This window comes from Panicum virgatum, chromosome 7K (genome assembly GCF_016808335.1).
Source record: "Panicum virgatum strain AP13 chromosome 7K, P.virgatum_v5, whole genome shotgun sequence".
Classification (NCBI taxonomy): domain Eukaryota; kingdom Viridiplantae; phylum Streptophyta; class Magnoliopsida; order Poales; family Poaceae; genus Panicum; species Panicum virgatum.
This window is the reverse complement of record NC_053142.1, coordinates 2,500,943-2,523,114: the sequence shown is the minus strand read 5'-3', so window position 1 is coordinate 2,523,114 and position 22,172 is coordinate 2,500,943. Positions and strand designations below refer to the sequence as shown.

The window sequence follows — 22,172 nt, the reverse complement described above, 5'->3', positions numbered from 1 at the left end:
AAAACCTTGCCGAAACGCGTTACCCACAAGGGTACATGGTGCGGCATGGTGGCCGTAGATGCCAGCGTTGTAGGATCAAGAACACCGACTAGAGGGGGGGTGAATAGGCGGTTTAAAAACTAAACCCAACAACACTAGAGAAATTTAATTAGTAACAAAGGAAAGCCCTATGTCAAGCTATTACAATCTCTAGATGGGTTTGCAACCTAGGGTGACAAGACACGAATTAAGCTCTAGTAAAGTAAATTGCTCAAAGTAAAGACAAGAATAAAAGAGAGCAAGAGTAGTAACCGAGCTTGACACAAGAATATATCCCGTGGTGTCGATGACTTGCCGGTCACCCCTAATCCACGTTGAGGTGGATTCCAAGAATCAACCGCTCCTCTATCAAGAACCTCTTGATCTTGAGCCGGCTTGAATCAAGGAACCGCTCCACACCTCGATTCCACTAGAGTTGCTCTTCACCACTCCGGTGAGGTGAGCACAAGACCTCTCACAACCGAAATCGGGGCTCCTCAACAATCTCCTTGGAGATGCTCCACGAAATCCACTTCTCCAAGCCGTCTAGGGAGCGGCAACTCCCAAGAGTAACAAGTTGATGACGCTTGCTTGAAGTTTCCCTAATGCCACAAAGCTCAAACTCTTGATGCAATGCACTAGGAAGCTCTCACACTCTTAAAAATGCAATCTCTAAGCAAGTGTGTGTGAGAGAGGGATGCCTTAGCTCTAATGTATCAAGAATGCTATCCAAATGGCCAAGAGAGTCACCCAATGGCCGGGCATTGGGTATATATAGACATCCCTCCAAAAACTAGCCGTTACACTCTTTTCTGCGAAGTCGCGGACCGTCCGCGATTCAAAAACCGGACTGTCCGCCGTTATAAACCAGTGAGTCAGAGTGCATTTAATGCATGTCAGAACTAGCCGTTAAGCCCTGGCGGACCGTCCGCGCCCCAGTGGCGGACCGTCCGCAGTTAAGAGTTCCAACCCCACCAGAGACTAACATCGTCTCTGGAACAACTTTGAGATTAGCCTGTGGACCGTCCGCGCCTCAGGAGCGGACCGTCCGCAGTTTAACTTTGAAGCCCACACCAGAGAGACACCCTTTCTGGTAAAAAATGAAATACAGTAGCGGACCGTCCGCCCACCTGGGCCGGACTGTCCGCCAGCCCACCAGAGCCTCTGCAAGCTCTCTGGAACGATCGCGGACTGTCCGCCCCTCTGGGCCGGACAGTCCGCCAGCCCACCAGAGCCTCTGCAAGCTCTCTGGAACGGGCGCGGACTGTCCGCCCCTCAGGTGCGGACTGTCCGCCGTTACTCAGTGAGCTCGAACTTAGTCTATTTCAAAACTTTTCAAAACGCCGTTAGCCCTCATGCATGCAACTAGACATTTTGAGCAAAATGGCACTAAAGACCCGTCAAGCATGAGTACACAACCCCTCTTGATAGTACGGCTAACTATCCAACAAATCCGGTCACTTTTCATCCACTAAACGCCTTGTGACCGGTAAAATGTAAAAGCCCTATTTTATACCTTTGCCTTGAGCCCGAGCTTTACTCATCATCTCCAAAACTCCATACGTTCACAACCAAATGTCTTTCATCCGTGAATCAACCTATACTCATCTTCTCAAATGAAATCGTTAATCCACAAACTGTTGTCATTAATTACCAAAACTAGAATTAGGGGCCTAGATGCTTTCAATCTCCCCCTTTTTGGTAATTGATGACAACACTAAATTTTGGAGTGATAAAAGTTTTCAAGTCAACTTTATACACTAGGCATAAGGTGGACTTGGAATTGAACTTTGGAAGAACTTACTCATTTTCTTGAAAATTTCAGAATATGGTATGAATAAATTCACCAAGTTCGATGAGTAGAGAGAACTCCCCCTTGATATGTGCATATAAATTTTCATGAATACCAAGAGCACATATATATATTTGAGAATTTTGACAGAGTTTTCCCTACAAGTGGAAATCGAGGCATACAAGATACAATAGATATATGATATGAAAGTTTAGCATGGTTAGCACGACCTCACAACCACAAGATGAACATAAATAGATAAGAGTAGCGCAAACTAACATAGTTCATCACACATTACAAACCAAGGTTCAAATCCAAACACAAGTCTCAAATAGAGTTCATGAAAGACACAAATATATAAAACATGTGAGGCAAGCGGAAGCTGAAAACGAATGATCTCCATAAGAAGTCCATGAGCTCCCCCTAGATCCAGGCACTCCAAAGCTCCTTCTCCCCCTTTGGCATCAATTGCCAAGAAAGTCAAACGGCTGGTGGAGGAGGTGGCGGTGGGTAGAACGGCTGGTGCGGATAGAACTCTGGAGGCGGCACTGGAGCTGGAAACACTGAGTAGAAATGATCAGAAAACCCTGTGAAGGCTGTGCTGAAAGCATCAAAGCGCTGCTCTAGCTGCTCCTGTCTCTGCTCAAGCTGCTCAAACTGCTCAGAGGAGGGCAAATCCTCAAAACGTGAGTCAAGGGCTGCTATATCTGAGTGTAAGCTCTCATGAAATCCCTGCATCTGAGTCATCATGGGCTGGAAAATCTGCTGCTGCATGTTCTGAAAGTTGAGGTTCATTTGATTCTGCATCTGACTAGCCAACCCCGCAATCTGAGAGGACATGCTTTCCTGCATGGATGCAAAGTATGGATCAAAGTAGCCAGCTGGAGGAGCCCACTGCTGCTGTGCTGGAGGATGCGGTGGTGGCATGGCATGCTGAGCTGCAGCTGCTCCCATATGAGCATCATCATCACTATCATCTTGCCCCTGTGCTTCGGCATCCATATCATCTCCAGGGAAGGGAGTCAAAGGCCTCAAGAGAAAAGCATTGTCATTCTTGAATGGCCTGAAAGGAGTGTGCTTGCTTTCACATAACCCTCTGAAGCTAGTCTTAACCTTGATGATGGACATAATGTATGGAGCAAAGTACAAGTTCATCTCCATGTTAAGCCTCAAGTCTGCAAGCTGATCCATGATAAGAGCAATGACATTGATTCTATTTCCATTCATGACATGAGATATCACATTCCAATAGTGTCCTCTAATCTTGTCCTTGTTGCCACTCTTAGGCATGAATGTGACTCTAGCAATCTTATTGATCACTGCAGGATGATGCCTCAGACCCTGAGTGCCCCCAAAAGTTCTAGCAATTCCAAAATGTGCAGGCTCATAGAACATGGGATAGTCATTCTCATCTAGAGGGTTTTCTAACACAATATTCATACTTTGCTCACTAGTGATGAGATTATAATCCAATTCATTTGCTTCAGCAAACTGTGCAAATGTAGCACCATAGGTTCTTTTCCCAGTTGTCCACCTAAAAGTTTCCTCAACCATGTTGATCTCTAGGGTGGCATAGAACTGGCGTATCACAGTTTCATTCCAATCACACCTATGCTGCAGAAAATTAGCTAACCCCATTTGCTGAAATCTATCTACTAGATCAGTCATGACTTGTTGTTGTCTCATGTAGCCTATGTCAATGGTCTGATGTTTGAATACATTTTTCTTAACTAGATGACCAAAGTAAACATCTTTTTGTACCTCGGTTTTGAAGAAAAGAATGTTGGTGTCACGAGGTAAGCTGAATTGATCCACTGCTCTTGCATTGGCATAGCTCTCTGCAGTCCACTGACGGCTAGGTAGATCTAGCCCCATTAAATCTGTAATATCATCATCAACCCCTTCAGTCTCTTCCTCTGAAGACTCATCACCTGCATCTCCTACTGAAGAAGCTGCAGCCATCTCACTGACATTTGGAGCATAGTCCACATCATCCGAGTCATCACTGTCTCTTTGTCTTTTGGAAGACATAGCCTTCTTGATTTTAGAAGCTACCTTGATGATCTTCCGGGGTGGCCTGAGATCAAGATTTAACCATAAGAACAATTACTAAAGCAATAGAATGAATCCTTAATGATATAACTCAATTCAGCACTGATCTGAAAATCTGATACTAGCGGACCGTCCGCACTTCTGAACGCGGACCGTCCGCGGTTCATGAACTACCACGGCGGACTGTCCGCGTCCATCAGGCGGACTGTCCGCGACCCATCTGTTCTGCGCAGGAACACAAAATCGCCCTCATCTTTGATTCATCCACATTTTGAGTTTTGATTCAAATCCACCAACCAAAATTAAACTATAGCATCTCCTCATCACTAGGAATAAGATCCCCCAAGTATTTTTAAGAATCCATGGCCAAAAAATAGATCGGAGCATCTAACCCTAACTCTTTCCAATAAAGAAATCCAAGAACAAGAGTTAGGGATTCATTGAAATACCGCGAGGACATGATGCACTATCTTGAGAAGAGTCCGGGGATGTGCTCGGACCGTCCGGGAACCACTCCAAAAGGGCTTGACCTTGTCGTCTTCCCCACGTGCTTGAGAGAGAAAGAGAGAGACACTTTTGGAGTATGTGTTCGGTTTGGTGGGGGAGGTGAGGGGGGCACCCATTATAAGTCGAGTCTGGCCGACCCCACAATTCTGTCCAGTCGCGGACTGTCCGCGGTCCTTTGGCGGACCGTCCGCCTTTGAAATTTTTTCACTGCAACTGACTGAACTTCCTCTGCCCAACATGCGCGGACCGTCCGCGGTCCTTTTGCGGACTGTCCGCAATGAATTTCTGCGATTGACAACTTCTCTGCAGAGCTTCTGGTGAACAAGTCCAATTAACGGCGGACTGTCCGCCTATTACCCGCGGACCGTCCGCGCTACCAAAAATCTGACAAGTCTGAATTCTGCCAATTTTCTCAATTCCAACTCCAATTTGGGATCATTGCTCTTACAAAAATCCAAAAATCTCAAATATTGCATGAAAACCTTCAAACGACTTATATGAGCAAGTTTCAACAAGAATTCAAAAATAAATCGAGTAGAATCATGAAAACTCATAAATGGCTCAAAAATACCTCAAAAATTCATAAAAATGAAACAAGAAGTGCATGAAAGAACCATATGCCACATGTGCTAGTTTTCAAGCCACATTTGAGAAGTCAATGATATTTAACTCATTTCTCAACTTGCAAAACCGAGATTCATCCAAAGGCTTGGTAAAAATATCGGCTAATTGATCATCCGTGCCAATACCATCAATCTTGATATCACCCTTGTTCACATGATCTCTAAGAAAATGATGGCGGATATCAATATGCTTGGTTCTTGAATGTTGAACCGGATTAGAGGCAATCTTCACGGCACTTTCATTATCACACAACAAGAGAATTTCATCAAATTTCACACCATAATCTAGAAGAGTTTGCTTCATCCATAATAATTGAGCACAACAACTTCCGGCCGAGATATATTCCGCTTCGGCGGTTGAAAGAGCCACGGAATTTTGCTTCTTTGATGACCATGATACAAGAGATCTTCCAAGAAATTGACAACCACCGGAAGTGCTCTTCCTATCAACCTTGCACCCCGCATAATCCGAATCCGAAAATCCAACCAAATCAAAATGAGCACCCTTGGGATACCATAAGCCAATATTAGGAGAATATTTCAAGTATCTCAAGATCCTCTTGACGGCGGTCAAATGACATTCTCTAGGTGCGGCTTGAAATCGTGCACACATGCAAACACTAAACATGATGTCGGGCCTAGATGCGGTCAAATAAAGCAAACTACCAATCATAGAACGGTAAAGCTTTTGGTCAACCGGGTTACCTCCCTCATCTAGGTCGAGATGCCCGTTTGTGGCCATAGGAGTCTTGATTGGTTTTGCATCTTCCATTCCAAATTTCTTCAAGATATCCTTCACATATTTTGATTGACACACAAAGGTGCCTTCCTTGAGTTGCTTGATTTGAAGTCCAAGAAAGAAACTCAATTCACCAATCATGGACATCTCAAATTCCCTAGACATCATTTCACCAAATTCCTCACAAAAACTTGGGTTAGTTGAACCAAAGATAATATCATCGACGTAAATTTGACAAACAAACAAGTCTTTACCAATATCTTTAGTGAACAAGGTAGTATCAACCTTACCAATTTTGAAGCCCTTAGAGATAAGAAAATCCCTCAATCTTTCATACCAAGCTCGTGGAGCTTGCTTAAGACCATAAAGAGCTTTAGAGAGCTTGTATACATGATTTGGCTTCTTGGGATCTTCAAAACCGGGAGGTTGCTCAACAAAAACAAGTTCACTAATTTTGCCATTCAAGAAAGCACTTTTCACATCCATTTGAAAAAGTTTAATGTTGTGAGAGCAAGCATAAGCTAATAAAATTCTAATAGCTTCTAATCTAGCAACGGGAGCAAAAGTTTCACCGAAATCCAAACCTTCGACTTGAGTGAAGCCTTGAGCGACCAATCTTGCCTTGTTCCTCACAACCATTCCATCTTCATTTTGCTTGTTTCTAAAGACCCATTTAGTGCCAATAACATTATAATTCTTGGGCCTCTCAACTAAATCCCAAACTTGATTCCGGGTGAAATTATTTAATTCTTCATGCATAGCATTCACCCAATCCGGATCTCTCAATGCTTCATCTACACGGTTAGGTTCAAGAAAAGATACAAAAGAATAATGTTCACAAAATGAAGCAATGCGAGATCGAGTTTGGACACCCTTACTAATATCACCCATGATTTGATCCACCGGATGATTCTTTGCAAGAACATGAAGAATTCTTTGAGGAATAATGGGTTCTTGAGTTGATGAAGAAGGTGCACTAGATGAACCAACTTGATCTTGTACTTGAGAATCATCATTACTTGAATCTTGTGTATTTTGTTGTGCTTGATCATTTGAGATAGAAGTTGAAGGATTAACTCTAATAGAGATAGAAGGACCAACTTCATCTTCATCTTCTTCTCTTGGTCTAACATCACCAATTGACATATTTTTCATTGCATTTCTCAAACCATCACTTCTCACATCATCAAGATTTTCTTGTTCATTGTGAGACCCATTGGTTTCATCAAACTCAACATCATATGCTTCTTCAACAATGCCATGTATTTTGTTGTAGACCCGATAAGCCTTGCTACTAGATGAATATCCAAGAAGAAAACCCTCATCACATTTGCTTTGAAACTTTGATAACCGAGTTCCCTTCTTGAGAATATAGCATTTGCAACCGAACACTCTAAAATATGATATATTTGGCTTCCTTCCAATGAGCAACTCATATGGGGTCTTGTTATGAAATCTATGGCAATACAATCTATTTGAGGCATGACAAGCCGTGTTGATTGCTTCGGCCCAAAAACTGTCCGAAACATTATACTCGGAGAGCATTGATCTTGCCATATCAATCAAGGTTCTATTTTTCCTCTCAACAAGACCATTTTGTTCCGGAGTGTACTTGGTTGAGAATTCATGCTTGATTCCTTTCTCATCACACCATTCCTCAACTCTTGTGTTTCTAAACTCACTTCCATTGTCACTCCTTACTTTCTTCACCTTAAGCTCAAATTCATTTTCGGCCCTTGTAAAGAATTTCTTGAAAGTGTCATATGTATCGGCCTTGTCATGAAGAAAGAAAACCCATGTATATCTTGAGTAATCATCTACTACCACAAGACAATAGCAATTTCCACCAATACTTCTATAAGTTGTAGGACCAAATAAATCCATGTGCAATAATTCCAAAGGTCTCTCGGTTGACATGACACTCTTAGTGGGATGAGTATTTGCAACTTGCTTTCCGGCTTGACATGCACTACAAAGCTTATCTTTATCAAACTTCACATTCTTCAAGCCAACTACTAAATCATGCTTCAAAAGTCGGTTGAGTTGTTTCATGCCAACATGACCAAGCCTTCTATGCCATAACCAACCCAAAGATGATTGAGTGAATAAGCAAGTGGACAAATTTGCCTCTTTAGTTGCAAAATCCACAAGATATACATCCTCATGTCTAAATCCCGTAAAGATGTGATCTTTTCCATCCAAGCTAGTCACTACAACATCATCTTTAGTGAAACTACACTTATATCCAAAATCACAAAGTTGAGTGACCGCTAAGAGATTAAACTTGAGAGAATCAACTAACAATACATTTGAGAGAGAATGATTGCTTGAGATAGGAATTGTACCAACTCCTTTGACTTTGCCCCGGCTATTGTCACCAAAAATGATGTCACTATAGCCACCCACATTCTCATCTAGAGAGGAAAACATCATTTGATCTCCGGTCATATGTTGAGTGCATCCACTATCAAGCACCCAATGTCTTCCTCCGGACTTGTAATTCACCTACAAAGAGGAAGTAACTCTTTTAGGTACCCAAACTTTCTTGGGTCCTTGAGCGTTAGTGACCACATTAGTGACCAAGACTTTTGGCACCCAAATGGCATTCTTTTTAGCACCATTTATAGGTATCCCAACAAATTTTGCACTAACATTGCCATTTGAATTTTTCATAAGCATGTAACTTGAATCAAAGGATATGACTTTCTTGTTGGTGCAATTCTTCTCAACATGGCCAACCTTCTTGCATTTTTCACAATATGGCTTGCCACTACTCTTCACAAAGGTAGTTTTGGTTTGCACAAAAGCCTTCTTCCCTTTCTTAGGAATATATCCAAACCCTTGCTTGTTCAAGGTGAACTTTTGGCTTGCCCAACAATGATTAAATTTTGCTCTACTATCATAGCATTTTCTCAAATCATTAGTCAAGCAAGTAACCTCTTTCTTTAACAAATCATTTTCCATAATGAGAGATTTATTGCAATATGAGTTGTCTAGGTTGGTGCACAAAGAACTAGTAGAGCTAGAGCCACAAGATTTATCATCAATTAAATCACAACTAACACCAATGCTCAATGTTGCTTTTCTTTCATGACTAAGCAAGGTATTGTGAGCTTCCTCAAGCTTCTCATGAGTTTCTTTGAGATTCTCATGAGAAGTCTTTAGCTCCTCATAGGAATCTTGAAGAGAAGTAAACTTCAACTTCAAGTCCCTCAACTTAGCCTTTTCCTTTGTCATGAATTCATCGGCATCATTAAGCATTTCAACAAGATCATCATATGAAAGTTCATCAAGTTCATCATCTTGTTGTACCTTTGCACCACCCTTTGCCATAAGACAATGTGGTGTAGAGAAGAGTGATGGAACCTCCTTGATGGCGATCCCGGCAACTCCCTTGGATGGCTTGTCATCATCATCATCATCATTATCGGAGCTTGCATCGGAATCCCATTCAACAAAATAAGCTTGGCCATTCTTTTTCTTCTTGATGAACTTCTTCTTCTTCTTTTCATCATTTTTCTTGTCCTTTTTCTTGTTTGGACAATTGACAATGATATGACCTACTTCACCACAATTAAAGCAAGTCTTGTCCACAAAAGGATTTTTTCTTGATGATTGACCTCTCTTGCCAAAGCTCTTCTTGCTCATCATTCTATTGAATCTCTTGACAAAAAAAGCCATCTCCTCATCCGATTCTTCTTCTTGGCATCCACTTTCTTCTTCATTTTTGCTATCTTGAGCTTTGAATGCCACACTTTTCTTTTTCATATCAATTTCTCCACCATGAGCTTCATCTTGAGATTTCTTGAACATGTCATGGGTGAGAATTTCTCCCAATATTTGTGTGGGAGTTGCGGTCTTCACATTTGACCTTACAAGTAAGGTCACAATTGTGTCATATCTTTCCGGAAGACATCTAAGAAACTTGTGGTTGAAATCCCCATCCGGTACCTCAAATCCAAGTCCCTTGAGATCATTTACAATGTCATTTAGCCGGTTGAACATCTCGGCTATGCTCTCATCCTTCTTCATGGTGAATTCACTAAAATTTCCTTTAAGCAAGTATAGCTTGGCCTCCTTCACCGTTGATGTACCCTCATGAATTTCCATGAGCTTCTTCCATATGTCATTTGCATTGGTGAGGCTCTTGACTCTATTGAATTCATTTACATCAAGAGCACTAAAGAGCACATTAACCCCTTGATCATTTAGTGTCTCATTTTCCTCATCTAGGGGTGTCAAACTCTTTGGGTCCAAAATGACATATCCATCATTTACTACTCTCCATAGCTTTCTACTCATGGCTTTGAGATGAGCCGACATCCTAGTCTTCCAATAATCATAATTGTTCCCATCAAAGAACGGTGGCTTCCCAACATGAATCCCATGATCACTAGTCATTGTTCTACTCCAAGATGGTTAAATCCTTAATTAATGGAGTACTTAGCTCTGATACCACTTGTAGGATCAAGAACACCGACTAGAGGGGGGGTGAATAGGCGGTTTAAAAACTAAACCCAACAACACTAGAGAAATTTAATTAGTAACAAAGGAAAGCCCTATGTCAAGCTATTACAATCTCTAGATGGGTTTGCAACCTAGGGTGACAAGACACGAATTAAGCTCTAGTAAAGTAAATTGCTCAAAGTAAAGACAAGAATAAAAGAGAGCAAGAGTAGTAACCGAGCTTGACACAAGAATATATCCCGTGGTGTCGATGACTTGCCGGTCACCCCTAATCCACGTTGAGGTGGATTCCAAGAATCAACCGCTCCTCTATCAAGAACATCTTGATCTTGAGCCAGCTTGAATCAAGGAACCGCTCCACACCTCGATTCCACTAGAGTTGCTCTTCACCACTCCGGTGAGGTGAGCACAAGACCTCTCACAACCGAAATCGGGGCTCCTCAACAATCTCCTTGGAGATGCTCCACGAAATCCACTTCTCCAAGCCGTCTAGGGAGCGGCAACTCCCAAGAGTAACAAGTTGATGACGCTTGCTTGAAGTTTCCCTAATGCCACAAAGCTCAAACTCTTGATGCAATGCACTAGGAAGCTCTCACACTCTTAAAAATGCAATCTCTAAGCAAGTGTGTGTGAGAGAGGGATGCCTTAGCTCTAATGTATCAAGAATGCTATCCAAATGGCCAAGAGAGTCACCCAATGGCCGGGCATTGGGTATATATAGACATCCCTCCAAAAACTAGCCGTTACACTCTTTTCTGCGAAGTCGCGGACCGTCCGCGATTCAAAAACCGGACTGTCCGCCGTTATAAACCAGTGAGTCAGAGTGCATTTAATGCATGTCAGAACTAGCCGTTAAGCCCTGGCGGACCGTCCGCGCCCCAGTGGCGGACCGTCCGCAGTTAAGAGTTCCAACCCCACCAGAGACTAACATCGTCTCTGGAACAACTTTGAGATTAGCCTGCGGACCGTCCGCGCCTCAGGAGCGGACCGTCCGCAGTTTAACTTTGAAGCCCACACCAGAGAGACACCCTTTCTGGTAAAAAATGAAATACAGTAGCGGACCGTCCGCCCACCTGGGCCGGACTGTCCGCCAGCCCACCAGAGCCTCTGCAAGCTCTCTGGAACGATCGCGGACTGTCCGCCCCTCTGGGCCGGACAGTCCGCCAGCCCACCAGAGCCTCTGCAAGCTCTCTGGAACGGGCGCGGACTGTCCGCCCCTCAGGTGCGGACTGTCCGCCGTTACTCAGTGAGCTCGAACTTAGTCTATTTCAAAACTTTTCAAAACGCCGTTAGCCCTCATGCATGCAACTAGACATTTTGAGCAAAATGGCACTAAAGACCCGTCAAGCATGAGTACACAACCCCTCTTGATAGTACGGCTAACTATCCAACAAATCCGGTCACTTTTCATCCACTAAACGCCTTGTGACCGGTAAAATGTAAAAGCCCTATTTTATACCTTTGCCTTGAGCCCGAGCTTTACTCATCATCTCCAAAACTCCATACGTTCACAACCAAATGTCTTTCATCCGTGAATCAACCTATACTCATCTTCTCAAATGAAATCGTTAATCCACAAACCGTTGTCATTAATTACCAAAACTAGAATTAGGGGCCTAGATGCTTTCAAGCGTGGATGTCGCGGATTAGCTCCTTGCCCTCGGGGATGGGGATGCATCGCTGCAGGACTCCCAAGGGGCTGCGCTTGTATAGCTCGTTGTCGATTAGGACGAAAGACTTGGCCTGCCTAGCGAGGTGCCGTGCTTGAGCGCGGTTCGAGGGTAGGACGCCTCGAATCATCCAGTCATGGTACTGGGTGCGCCAATCTTGCGAACTGGGGGCCTCGTCGATCTCCATTGCTTCGGCCTCATCCATAGAGGTGGTCTCGAAGTCAATGTCCATGGGCTTGGCCTCGTCCGCCGGGGGGTTCCCGCCGGAGGGCCCGGCGGTCGAGGGGCCTGGCTCCGTCGGATCCTTGAATTCGACAGAGGGCTTGGTGATGTCGCGAGCGAAGATGTTCGGGGGGACGGTGGTCCGCCCCGACGCGATCTTGGCTTATTCGTCGGCATCCTCGTTGTACTTGCGCGGGGCGTGATTGAGTTCTAGGCCATTGAATTTGTCTTCGAGGCGACGCACTGCTTTGCAGTATGCCTCCATCTTCGAGTTGTGGCAGCTAGACTGTTTCATCACTTGGTCGATGGCAAGTTGAGAGTCACCGCGCATGTCGAGGTGTTTGACGCCGAGCTCGATGGCGATGCGGAGGCCACTGAGGAGGGCCTCATACTCCGCCATATTGTTAGACGCAGGGAAGTGCAAGCGTATCACGTACCACATGTGATCTCCGAGGGGTGAGATGAAAAGGAGGCCGGCACCGGCGCCAGTTTTCATCACCGACCCGTCGAAGAACATGGTCCAGCATTCGGCCTGGATTTGTGGTGGGGGTAGCTGAATGTCCGTCCATTCAGCCATGAAGTCGGCCAAGATTTGGGACTTGATCGCTTTGCGGGGGGCGTAGGTGAGGGTTTCTCCCATCAGCTCCACAGACCATTTGGCAATTCTACCCTCGGCTTCCCTGTTGTGGACTATCTCTCCCAAAGGGAAAGACGAGACCACGGTGACGAGATGGGCCTCGAAGTAGTGGCACAGCTTGCGCCGAGCCAAAACCACTGCGTAGAGCAGCTTCTGAATCTATGGATAGCGTGTCTTAGTTTCAGACAACACCTCGCTGATGTAGTATACCGCCGTTGGACAGACAGAGCATGGCCCTCCTCTTGTCTTTCGACAACGACCACCGCGCTGACCACTTGGGTCGTCGCAGCCACGTACAGATAGAGGGGCTCGCCGTCCGTGGGTGGTGTGAGAATGGGGGCGTGAGTGAGTGATGCCTTCAGCCTGTCGAGGGCTTCCTGAGCCTCGGGGGTCCACGTGAAGCGCTCGGTTTTCCTCAAGAGTCGATACAGGGGCAAGCCTTTCTCACCGAGGCGCGAGATGAACCGGCTGAGGGACGCTAGGCATCCCATGACCCTCTGTACCCCCTTTAGGTCCCGGATCGGTCCCATCCGAGTGATGGCTGAGACTTTGTTAGGGTTGGGTTCAATGCCCCGCTGGGAGACAATGAAGCCCAAGAGCATGCCTCGAGGCACCCCGAACACGCACTTCTCGGGGTTGAGTTTCACCCCTTTGGCCCGTAGGCAATCGAATGTGATCTTGAGATCGGTAACCAGGTCATCCGCCTTCCTGGATTTTACAACGATATCATCGACATATGCCTCTACATTCCGCCCGAGATGGTCTCCAAAAACATGGAGCATACACCGCTGATATGTAGCTCCGGCGTTTCTGAGGCCAAAGGGCATCGTAACGTAGCAGTACAAGCCGAAAGGCATCATAAAAGAAGTCATGAGCTGGTCGGACTCTTTCATCTTGATTTGGTGATAGCCGGAATAAGCATCAAGAAAGGATAAAAGTTCGCATCCCGCAGTTGAATCTACGATTTGATCAATACGTGGCAAAGGAAAGGGAACCTTCGGACATACTTTATTTAAGCTAGTGTAATCTACACACATCCTCCAGTTTTTGTTCTTTTTCTTCACTAATACAGGATTAGCTAACCACTCAGGATCGAATACCTCCTTGATGAACCCGGCCGCCAGAATTTTCTGCAACTCCTCGCCGATCGCCCGGCGCTTGAGCTCGTCGAAGCGTCACAGGCGCTGCTTCACCGGCTTGGAGTTGGGTCGGATATCAAGGGAGTGCTCAGCGACCTCCCTCAGTATGCCAGGCATGTTCGAGGGGCTCCATGCAAAGATGTCTGTGTTGGCGCGGAGAAAGTCGACGAGCACCACTTCCTATTTGCTATCGAGGGTGGCGCTGATCTGCAACGCCTTGTCATCGGGGTGGCTCGAGTCGAGGGGCACCTTCTTGATACCCTCGGCGGGTTCGAAACTCCCTGCATGTCGGTGCGTAGAGTCCAAGGCCTCACTTGCCATCTTGTCGAGGGTGGCTGCGAGGGCCTCGTCCTCCGCTTGAGCCTCCGCGTACTCAACGCACTCGACGTCGCACTCGTAGGCGTGCTCGAACAAAGAGCCGATGGTGATGACGCCCTTTGGACCCAGCATCTTCATCTTGAGGTAGGTGTAGTTGGGGATGGACATGAACTTGGCGTAGCAAGGACGACCAAGGATGGCATGATAGGATCCTCGAAACCCCACCACCTCAAAGGTGAGTACCTCCTCGAGGAAGTTGGCTGCCGTGCCGAAGCAGACAGGCAGATCAATCTGGCCGAGGGGTTGGACGCGCTTTCCCAGCGCAACGCCATGAAATGGCGACTTGCTGGGACGAAGCTTGTCCAGTCCAATCCCCATGAGCTCCAAGGTGTGGGCGTACATGATGTTGAGGCTGCTGTCTCCGTCCATGAGCACCTTGGAGAAGCGAGTGGATGCGGGACATAGTCGGGGTGGTCCTCGCGGCCAAAGGAGATGGTGTCCTTCGACCAGTCGAGGTAGGATGGCGTGGCTTTGGTGACGAAGAAGACTTCCCGGCGCTCACGCTTGCGCTGCCGAGAGGTCATGTTCGTCGTTGCTCCTCCAAAGATGAAGAAGGCGTTCTCCACCGGGGGGAACTCATCATCTTCACCTTTGTCGCCAGCGTCCTTCTTCTTGTCCTCGTCGCGATGCGCGACGCGGTTGTAATACTTCTTGAGCATCTCGCACTGCTCGAGGGTATGATTGACCGAGCCCTTGTGGTAAGGACACGGCTTCTTAAGCATGTCGTCAAACAGGCCACCACCGCCTCGAGGTCCTTTGCGGTCCGGGGCGGCAGCGAAGTCCTCCTCGGAGTCCTCTGCCCGTCCCGATCCGCGCTGGTTTGGTGGGACCGGCTTCTTTCCCTTCCTTCCCCGCTTCTGTTTCTTGGCGGGGGCATTGGGCTTGGCGTTGCTGCCCTCCGCGGGTGCATCTTCCTTGTGCTTGTTCGGCTTATCGTCGAAAATGGCACCAATAGCCTCCTCGCCGGCGGCGTAGTTGGTGGCAGCGTCGAACATCTCGTTGGTGTTGGCGGGTCGGCTTCTCGCAAGCTCGTGCACCAAGTTCCTGCACGTGTCGTACCCTCGAGGAAAGCGTTGATGACCTCGACGTGGGTGACGCTGGGGAGCTCGGTGCATTGCTTGGAGAAGCGCCGCACGTAATCGCGTAGGGACTCATAGGGCTTCTGGCGACACCCTTTGAGGTCCCAGGAGTTCCCAAGGTGCACGTATGTGCCCTGGAAGTTGCCCACGAAGATCTTGACTAAGTTGGCCCAGTTGTGGACCTGGTCCGCGGGCAAGTGCTCGAGCCACATTCGTGTGGCGTCGGCAAGGTGAAGAGGAAGATTGCGGATGATGACCGCGTCGTCTGTTGCACCGCCCAGCTGGCATGCTAGGCGATAGTCGTTGAGCCAGACTGTAGGATCTGTCTCGCCCGAGTACTTGACGAGGGTGGTGGGCTGTCGAAAGCGCGGGGGAAAAGAAGCGGTACGAATCTCCCGGCTGAACACCCAGGTGCCCGGAGGCTCCGGTGACTCGCCCCTGTCATGCTCGGGGTCGAAACGTCCAACCCGTCGAGGTGTGTATTTCCTGCCGCCGACGATGTAGCGGGCGTCGCCGTCGTCGGCGTGCCCGCGCGTGTCGTGGAGTCGATCCTTTACGGGGGGTTTTCCGATGTGTTCGTGCACCGAGGGTGCCTTCGCACTGGGCGCTACGGCTGCCTTGCCCTTCCCTGCTGGTGGTGTGTGCACAGAAACCTTGTGGTCCTGGTGTGCAGTCCCACCGGCAGGCTTCGGTACGATCGAGCGCATGCGAGACGCGGAGCTCTCGGCCTGCTGCACAGCGGCTTGCTCGATGAGCACTTGTGCCTCGCGGCGCAGGTTACGGCCCGAAGGCGTCGATGGCTCGGGCATGGCTTGGAGTAGGTAGGCCGCAGCGACGAGTTTTTCATCGGCCGTCTTTAGTTCCGGAGGTTTATCGACGTTATCGTTGGCCAGGATGCGCTCCCGGGCGACGCACGCCGCCGCCTGGGCATGTGCACCACGCGCGGTGCGCTGCTGCTCGAGTGCGGTACGCAGCTCTTGTGTCTGCCGGCGTTGCTCGTCGAGCTTGGCTTGAAGCTCTTTGAGCTGTGCCAGTTGTGCTTGTCGCGCCGCCGAGCTTGACGAAGAAGAAGGGGCCGCAGGCGGCACCACCGGTTGGTTCGCCTGTGCGTCCGCCCCGCCATCCCCATCGTTGCCCGGGGCGTTGTCGTTTTGCTCGTCCGCAAGATCGGCCATGAAGCACTCCCGAGTGGGACTGTACTCCCCCTCATTGGAGTCCTCAGAGCAGGTGAGGCAATAGGCCGTCGCGAGCTGGAACGAGCGGAATGCATCGGGGTCGCGGACCCCGGAGTAGTCCTCGGCCTCCTCGGCCGTGCAATTGTTCACGAAGAAGTTGATGTCGTCGGCGATCGAACTCGCTGTTTCGAGGTAGGATTCGTCGGGAGACGATGCGATGAGGTTGCGGATCGACAGAAGATGATGACCCGGTATATCCTCATACTCGGTGAAGTTTGTGCTGATTGAAGAGGTGTAGGTGGCAGCGTTGCGCATCCCGAAGGGAAAGGGCGACGGCGAGGTCGAGCCCCCCCTGGGAGGCACTGGTGCTGCAGCAGATGATGGTGCCGGCGCAGACGATGCCGAGGCACGTGATGACGAAGCGGTAGCCCCGTTGGCCGCGATGCTGAGTTGTGGCATGCCAGCCTCAACCCACGTGGGGGAGCTGTGGTGTGCCGCACGGCGCTGCTCCGCGCGTGCCTGTCGCAAATGCTGGCCCGAGCGCCTATTGCGCTGGGCTGGTGAAGTCGGAGTGACGGGGTTGCGTCTGGGCGAGAGGAGTTCCAATAGGTAACCGTTGCCGGTTGCTCTGAACTCGAGACTCCCGAACCGGATCACGTATCCTGCTGGGAGCGGATCCGAGACACCCATAGGAAATGGGTTTGGTCTACCCGCCATCCCTGGAGATCAAATGGGAATAAGAGAGAAAATGTCACGCAGCGGGCTCCTACCTGGCGCGCCAACTGTCGGTGTCCTGACCCGGGGGTCCGGATCCCAACTAGTAAATGTTGCGTGTTTCCTCGTCCCAAATGTTGATGCAGGAGGCAACACAGTAACGCATGGGTTTATCCTAGTTCCGGCCGCGGGGCCGTACGTCCAGCAAGAGGGTGTGCGAGGGCACTGTATTATCTTGCACCCGGAGTGCTTGTAGTAGGGAGTACAAGCAAGGCGAGAGAGGAAGGGGGGCTCCCAAGTCTCTGCTAGGAGAGGCGTTGAGCGTGGCGAATAGCGGTGTTGGGCTAGAAGCGAGTGTGTGCTCTGTGGGCGGGTTATGCCTAGAGAGCCGACCGACCCCCGTAAGGGAAGCCCGCCTCCTCCTTTTATAGACGCAAGGAGGGACGGGTACATGTATAGGGGATCGCGGAAGTCGTCATTTCTCCCCGAGCTATGGGGATACAACAGTCGAGTATTGTGGGAAGTACACTGTGGGGTGTGGCGCCGGGCGTGGTGGTCGTCCTGGGCATCGTCCTTGTCCTCGCGGAGATCGCGCCGGCGTCCCGCCTACCCCAGCAGGTGGCGTGGTCGTCATTGTAGGGTGTACTGTCCTCCAGACGTGGCGTGATGGCGTTGCGTGGGCCCTGCAGGTCAGGGTCTTGCGTGTCTCAGCGGTGACGGGGCACGTGGCAATCCCGGACCCCCCTGGACAAAGTGCCGGTATGCGCACTAAGGAGGTCCGAGGGTCACGTGGAGGTCCCGGACCCCTCGAGGGGGGAGGTCCGGGCCTCCGGCTGCTAGCGCTGGGCGTCCCTCTCCGAGGGATCGTGGCAACACCGGACCCCTTCCCGAACAGGGGGTGGGTCCGGGGCCATACGTGTGATGAGGTGGAGTCAGGACGCCCAGAGTTGGCAGAATAGTAACGGAACTGTGCCGAGCGCGCTTCGTCCCGCGTCGCAGGTCCCACAGTGTTGCCACAGCGTCCGGGATGGCGGAGCAGGGACCGGAGTTGGCGGATGGGACTCCGGTCACAGCCACTGTGGGGAATGCCGGCCTGACGCCGTCTGTCTTGGGCGCTGTGTAGGAGTGGTTGGCACTTAATGCCTCCGTACGATGGGTGGGTGAGCGGCAGGGCCGTTTGTCCCTTATGCCGAGGGGTGGCCCCGAGCGAGGCGGAAATGAGGTGCCTGCTCGAGGGTAGGTCCGCTACCTTCGAGCGAGGCGGAGATGATGTGCCCGCTCGAGGGTAGATTCGCTACCCTCGAGCGAGGCGGAGATGCGGGGCGCAGTCAAAGGGTCTCGATGGGAGCCCTCGAGCGAGGCGGAGATTGCTCCGCGGGTTCGAGGGAGGATGCAAGTGGGCCATATGCTGGGCTTCTTTGAGTCCTTTCCTTTCTTCCAGATTGGAAGGAGGCCGTGGGCCTTCGTGGGCCCAGTTGCCTAACGCGTATTTGCTTTTTTAAGGGTGTTCTTAGTACCCCGATTAGGGTGTCCCTAATCGTGGTACCCGACACCACACACCCAAAGGAGAGGGTTGACCTCTATTATATATTGCCGTATGACTTGGAGTACAAGTAAACTCAATACAAGGAAATACAACAATATATCTCTAATAGTAACAGAGGGCAGAGTAATGTGAAATGATGTGGGGGCAGCAAATGTACTTTAAATGACAGCGAAAGTGAAATCAATATAGAAATGCATGACACTGGCCGGCCAGGTCAGAAAAAAAAAGTAAACAAGGCGTGTTGATGATTGCATCTGGAGTATTGGCTTCCAAACTTTTTTTTTTCTGTTCTTGCCAGTCCCTGGCAAGAAGGCATTTACACATACACAAGAAAAAAAAGTGAAGTCAATATTTTTTTCAGAGAGAAAAACAGGCTGGACAGGCGCCGTCAGTTTAATTACTCTTAGCAGACTTATGTTAACAACAACAAACCCCCTGCACTGCACACTAATCAATTTTTTCAGGAAAAGAAAAACGCTGGACGGATGCCGTCAGTTAATCAGCCCTTAGCAGACTGTATGTCAGGCAGATGATTCAACCCCCTGCAAGCTGCAATACAGAGGAATTCGTGGCTTATGCCAAATAAACATGTGCAATACAATCTTCAACTCCTTTTATTTGGATGATCGGCTTGGTTGGTTGCATCGGTTCCAAAGTGAGTGACACAGATTGATGAGAGCAACAGCAGGCAGCGATCGGTCCGTCCCTTTCTTCCTAACTGAATTTGCATAATTTTCTCAATTTCCGTCAACATGTACATGCTCAAGAGAAGGTTGTGCTACAATTGAACTAGTACTAGCAGAACAACAACACATACAGAGAATGCTGACGCTTCATTCACTGAGAGAAATCCTAGCTGATCTTTTTTATGCGGTACGAGAAACAAGAGCGGGAACTCTGCACCAAGAATAATCAGGGTCATGCAATGCAACCAACCAAATTAACCTTTGTTTCACTTTGGGTCCCCGGTATGAACTCTCACTGCGATGTATTCGGTGAACTATTTGTGACAGGGGGATTGGAGGAAACTATGCTGAAATGGATGGCACTAATGAAGTGCAAAGGATGCATGGTCAGATCTGTTGACTCAACAAGCAAGTGCTCGCATGTATTCATTTAGAGCGCTACATGTCTTGGGCTCTTGGCTGGCCCATGGTAGGAAAGATGAGGTTATACGATACGATGGGCAGCTCTCTCGATTGTTGATGAATAACAGAGTGGCCCAGATGAGGTGTGCTGATATGAGTTTGCTGGCTGCTGTCTTTTGATCCAACGTCTGAATGATTTTTTTTCTTTGGGGGGGGGGGGGGGGGGGGGGGGATTTATATTGATTGCGTGCACGGATGCATCGCGGAAGAGGTCCGGCGGTCGCTGCAGGTGGGTTCGTGCAGTGTGCTTCTTCCTCCTCACGATGGTGGTGGCTGCCGCGTTACTGGAGGGGGATGCGGGGGTCTGGGGGTGGTTGGGGGGGGGGCGAGATCGCCGGCGGCCTGGTGGTGGCGGGAGGCGGCGGAGCTTTAGGGTTTATGGTTGCTGGGGGTTGGGGCGGGCTCCATGGCCGTCGTACCTAGAAGAGGCCCGGGGGCGGCGCGGCGCGGGAACGCCGCCGGCCGGGCTGGGCAGGATCTCCGGTGGGCGGTGGGCGGTGGCCGGCTGCGGGGGCGAGGAGAAGGTGGTGGCGCGGCGGCGGGAGTGGTTAGCAACGGCGGCGGTGGGAGGGCTGCGACGAAGGCCTCCGGAGCCGGGGAAAGCAGAGGAAGGCGGGGGCGAGCTTCTGTGATAGGTCGTTCCCCACTCGCATATGCGGGGAATAGACGCCCCCAAGGAGGGGTATATCCCCTAGTTCCAGCGGCAACCAACGGATTGGGAGCGACGGAAGTATGCGCATTTTTACGCACAAGAAGGGATGCCAATTGTTAAGAGATGGGGAATTAGGACATGTATATATTAGCTCCTAGCTTCTTGCATATTCCTATATTTTTTAGATATAGGCAGGAGCAGGCGCCCGGGCGTAAATCATAACGTCATTAGTTGGAGATTACTTGTCAATATATAATGGGAATAACAAAATACATTAGAGCAAAATACTAAAGACACTGATTCGATTATCATGCATGCATAAATTATCTCAGACTAGCTAGCTAGCTAGCACTTCTACATGCATGCAACTAACATATAAAGGGAAACTAGTATATATATGATTGAGCGAGCACCAGCTAATTAATAACACACCCAATAAGGATTTAGGATACTATATTATTAGTCGTCGGCGGTTACTGATGATGATCCAAGCAAGCAGCAAGTAAGGAGCATTATTCATCAGAGGCCGGCGGCTTGATACAGGTCCGGCCACACCTGTTGGGACATGTTGTAGAGCACCAGGTGGCGGTACCGGGTCCGGCGCCGGAGCTTGCCGCCGTTGGCCACGGCCTTGGCGATAGTTTTCTTGAACTTCACCTTGAGCTGCCACATCTTGTCCGAGAGCTGCCTCACATGCACGCCACGGCGGCGGAGCGGGACGAGGTGCTTCAAGACCTCCGAGGCCAGGGGGACCTTGTCATCAGGGTTGCCCATGCGGAGCCAGGCCATGGTCCAGAGGATGAAAAGCTCGTCGTCCAGGCACCATTGCTCCTTCTCTTTCTTCTTTTCGGGCTGGATCGTCTGCTGGATGGTGGTGGCCTCGCTGGCGGATGAGCCGTCAGACACCGCAGGGGACGCCGGCGGGGATGGACGCGCCGCCCTCCTCGGCGAGAGGACGACGACGGACACGGAGGACGGCGGCGTCGTGCGCCGCGCCGCGCTCCTGGGCCGGCTCGTGACCTCCTCGTCGTCGGAGGAGGACGGCGAAGACAAGTTGATGGTGGCGATCGCGGCGGCGACGTGCTTGCCGCGGCGGGAAGCAGGGAAGGACGGCGGGATTCTTGGCGCCATGGCTGGGATCAATAATGGGTCGATCGGCATCGGATCGCTCCTGCGCCGGCTCGTGACCTCGTCGTCGTCGTCGGACACGTTGATGACAGTCCTGCGCACCGAGCCGGAGGAGATGGTGATGGCGGCGGCGGCGTGCTCGCCGCGCCGAGAAGCACGGGATGACGGCGGGATTCCGGGCGCCATGGTGGCTGGGGTACTGATCCGATCCATCCAAGGCCTGTTTATTTATTTATATAGAATAGAAATAGGTAGGATCAGCGCGCGCTTTGTGTCCCCAGTCCCGCCAAGACGAAGGGCCCCTTTTTTCTATTTTTTTGGGGGAAACAACGGGTGCCCGCCAATACATTTTAACGGGAAAAAAATCTTACCGCCTCCAGATCATTGTGACGTGGACGCGCTGCAAATCCAACAGAAAGCCCAGCAAAGAGGATCCTGCACGCGGAAGGAACCATGCATTTCAAATTTCAAATCCGAACAGCGCAA

General features: G+C 49.6%; 1 protein-coding gene across 1 annotated transcript; it reads right to left on the bottom strand.

Moving 5' to 3' along the window:
• Positions 1-20,811: 20,811 nt before the first annotated feature.
• On the bottom strand, positions 20,812-22,168 carry LOC120639555. The gene is made up of 2 exons (XM_039915410.1): positions 22,058-22,168; positions 20,812-21,906 (listed from the first exon to the last, which is right to left on the bottom strand). Exons 1-2 carry the CDS (start codon positions 22,069-22,071, stop codon positions 21,078-21,080), a joined length of 843 nt encoding a protein of 280 aa, XP_039771344.1. The 5' UTR covers positions 22,072-22,168; the 3' UTR covers positions 20,812-21,077.
• Between the last annotated feature and the right edge of the window lie 4 nt (positions 22,169-22,172).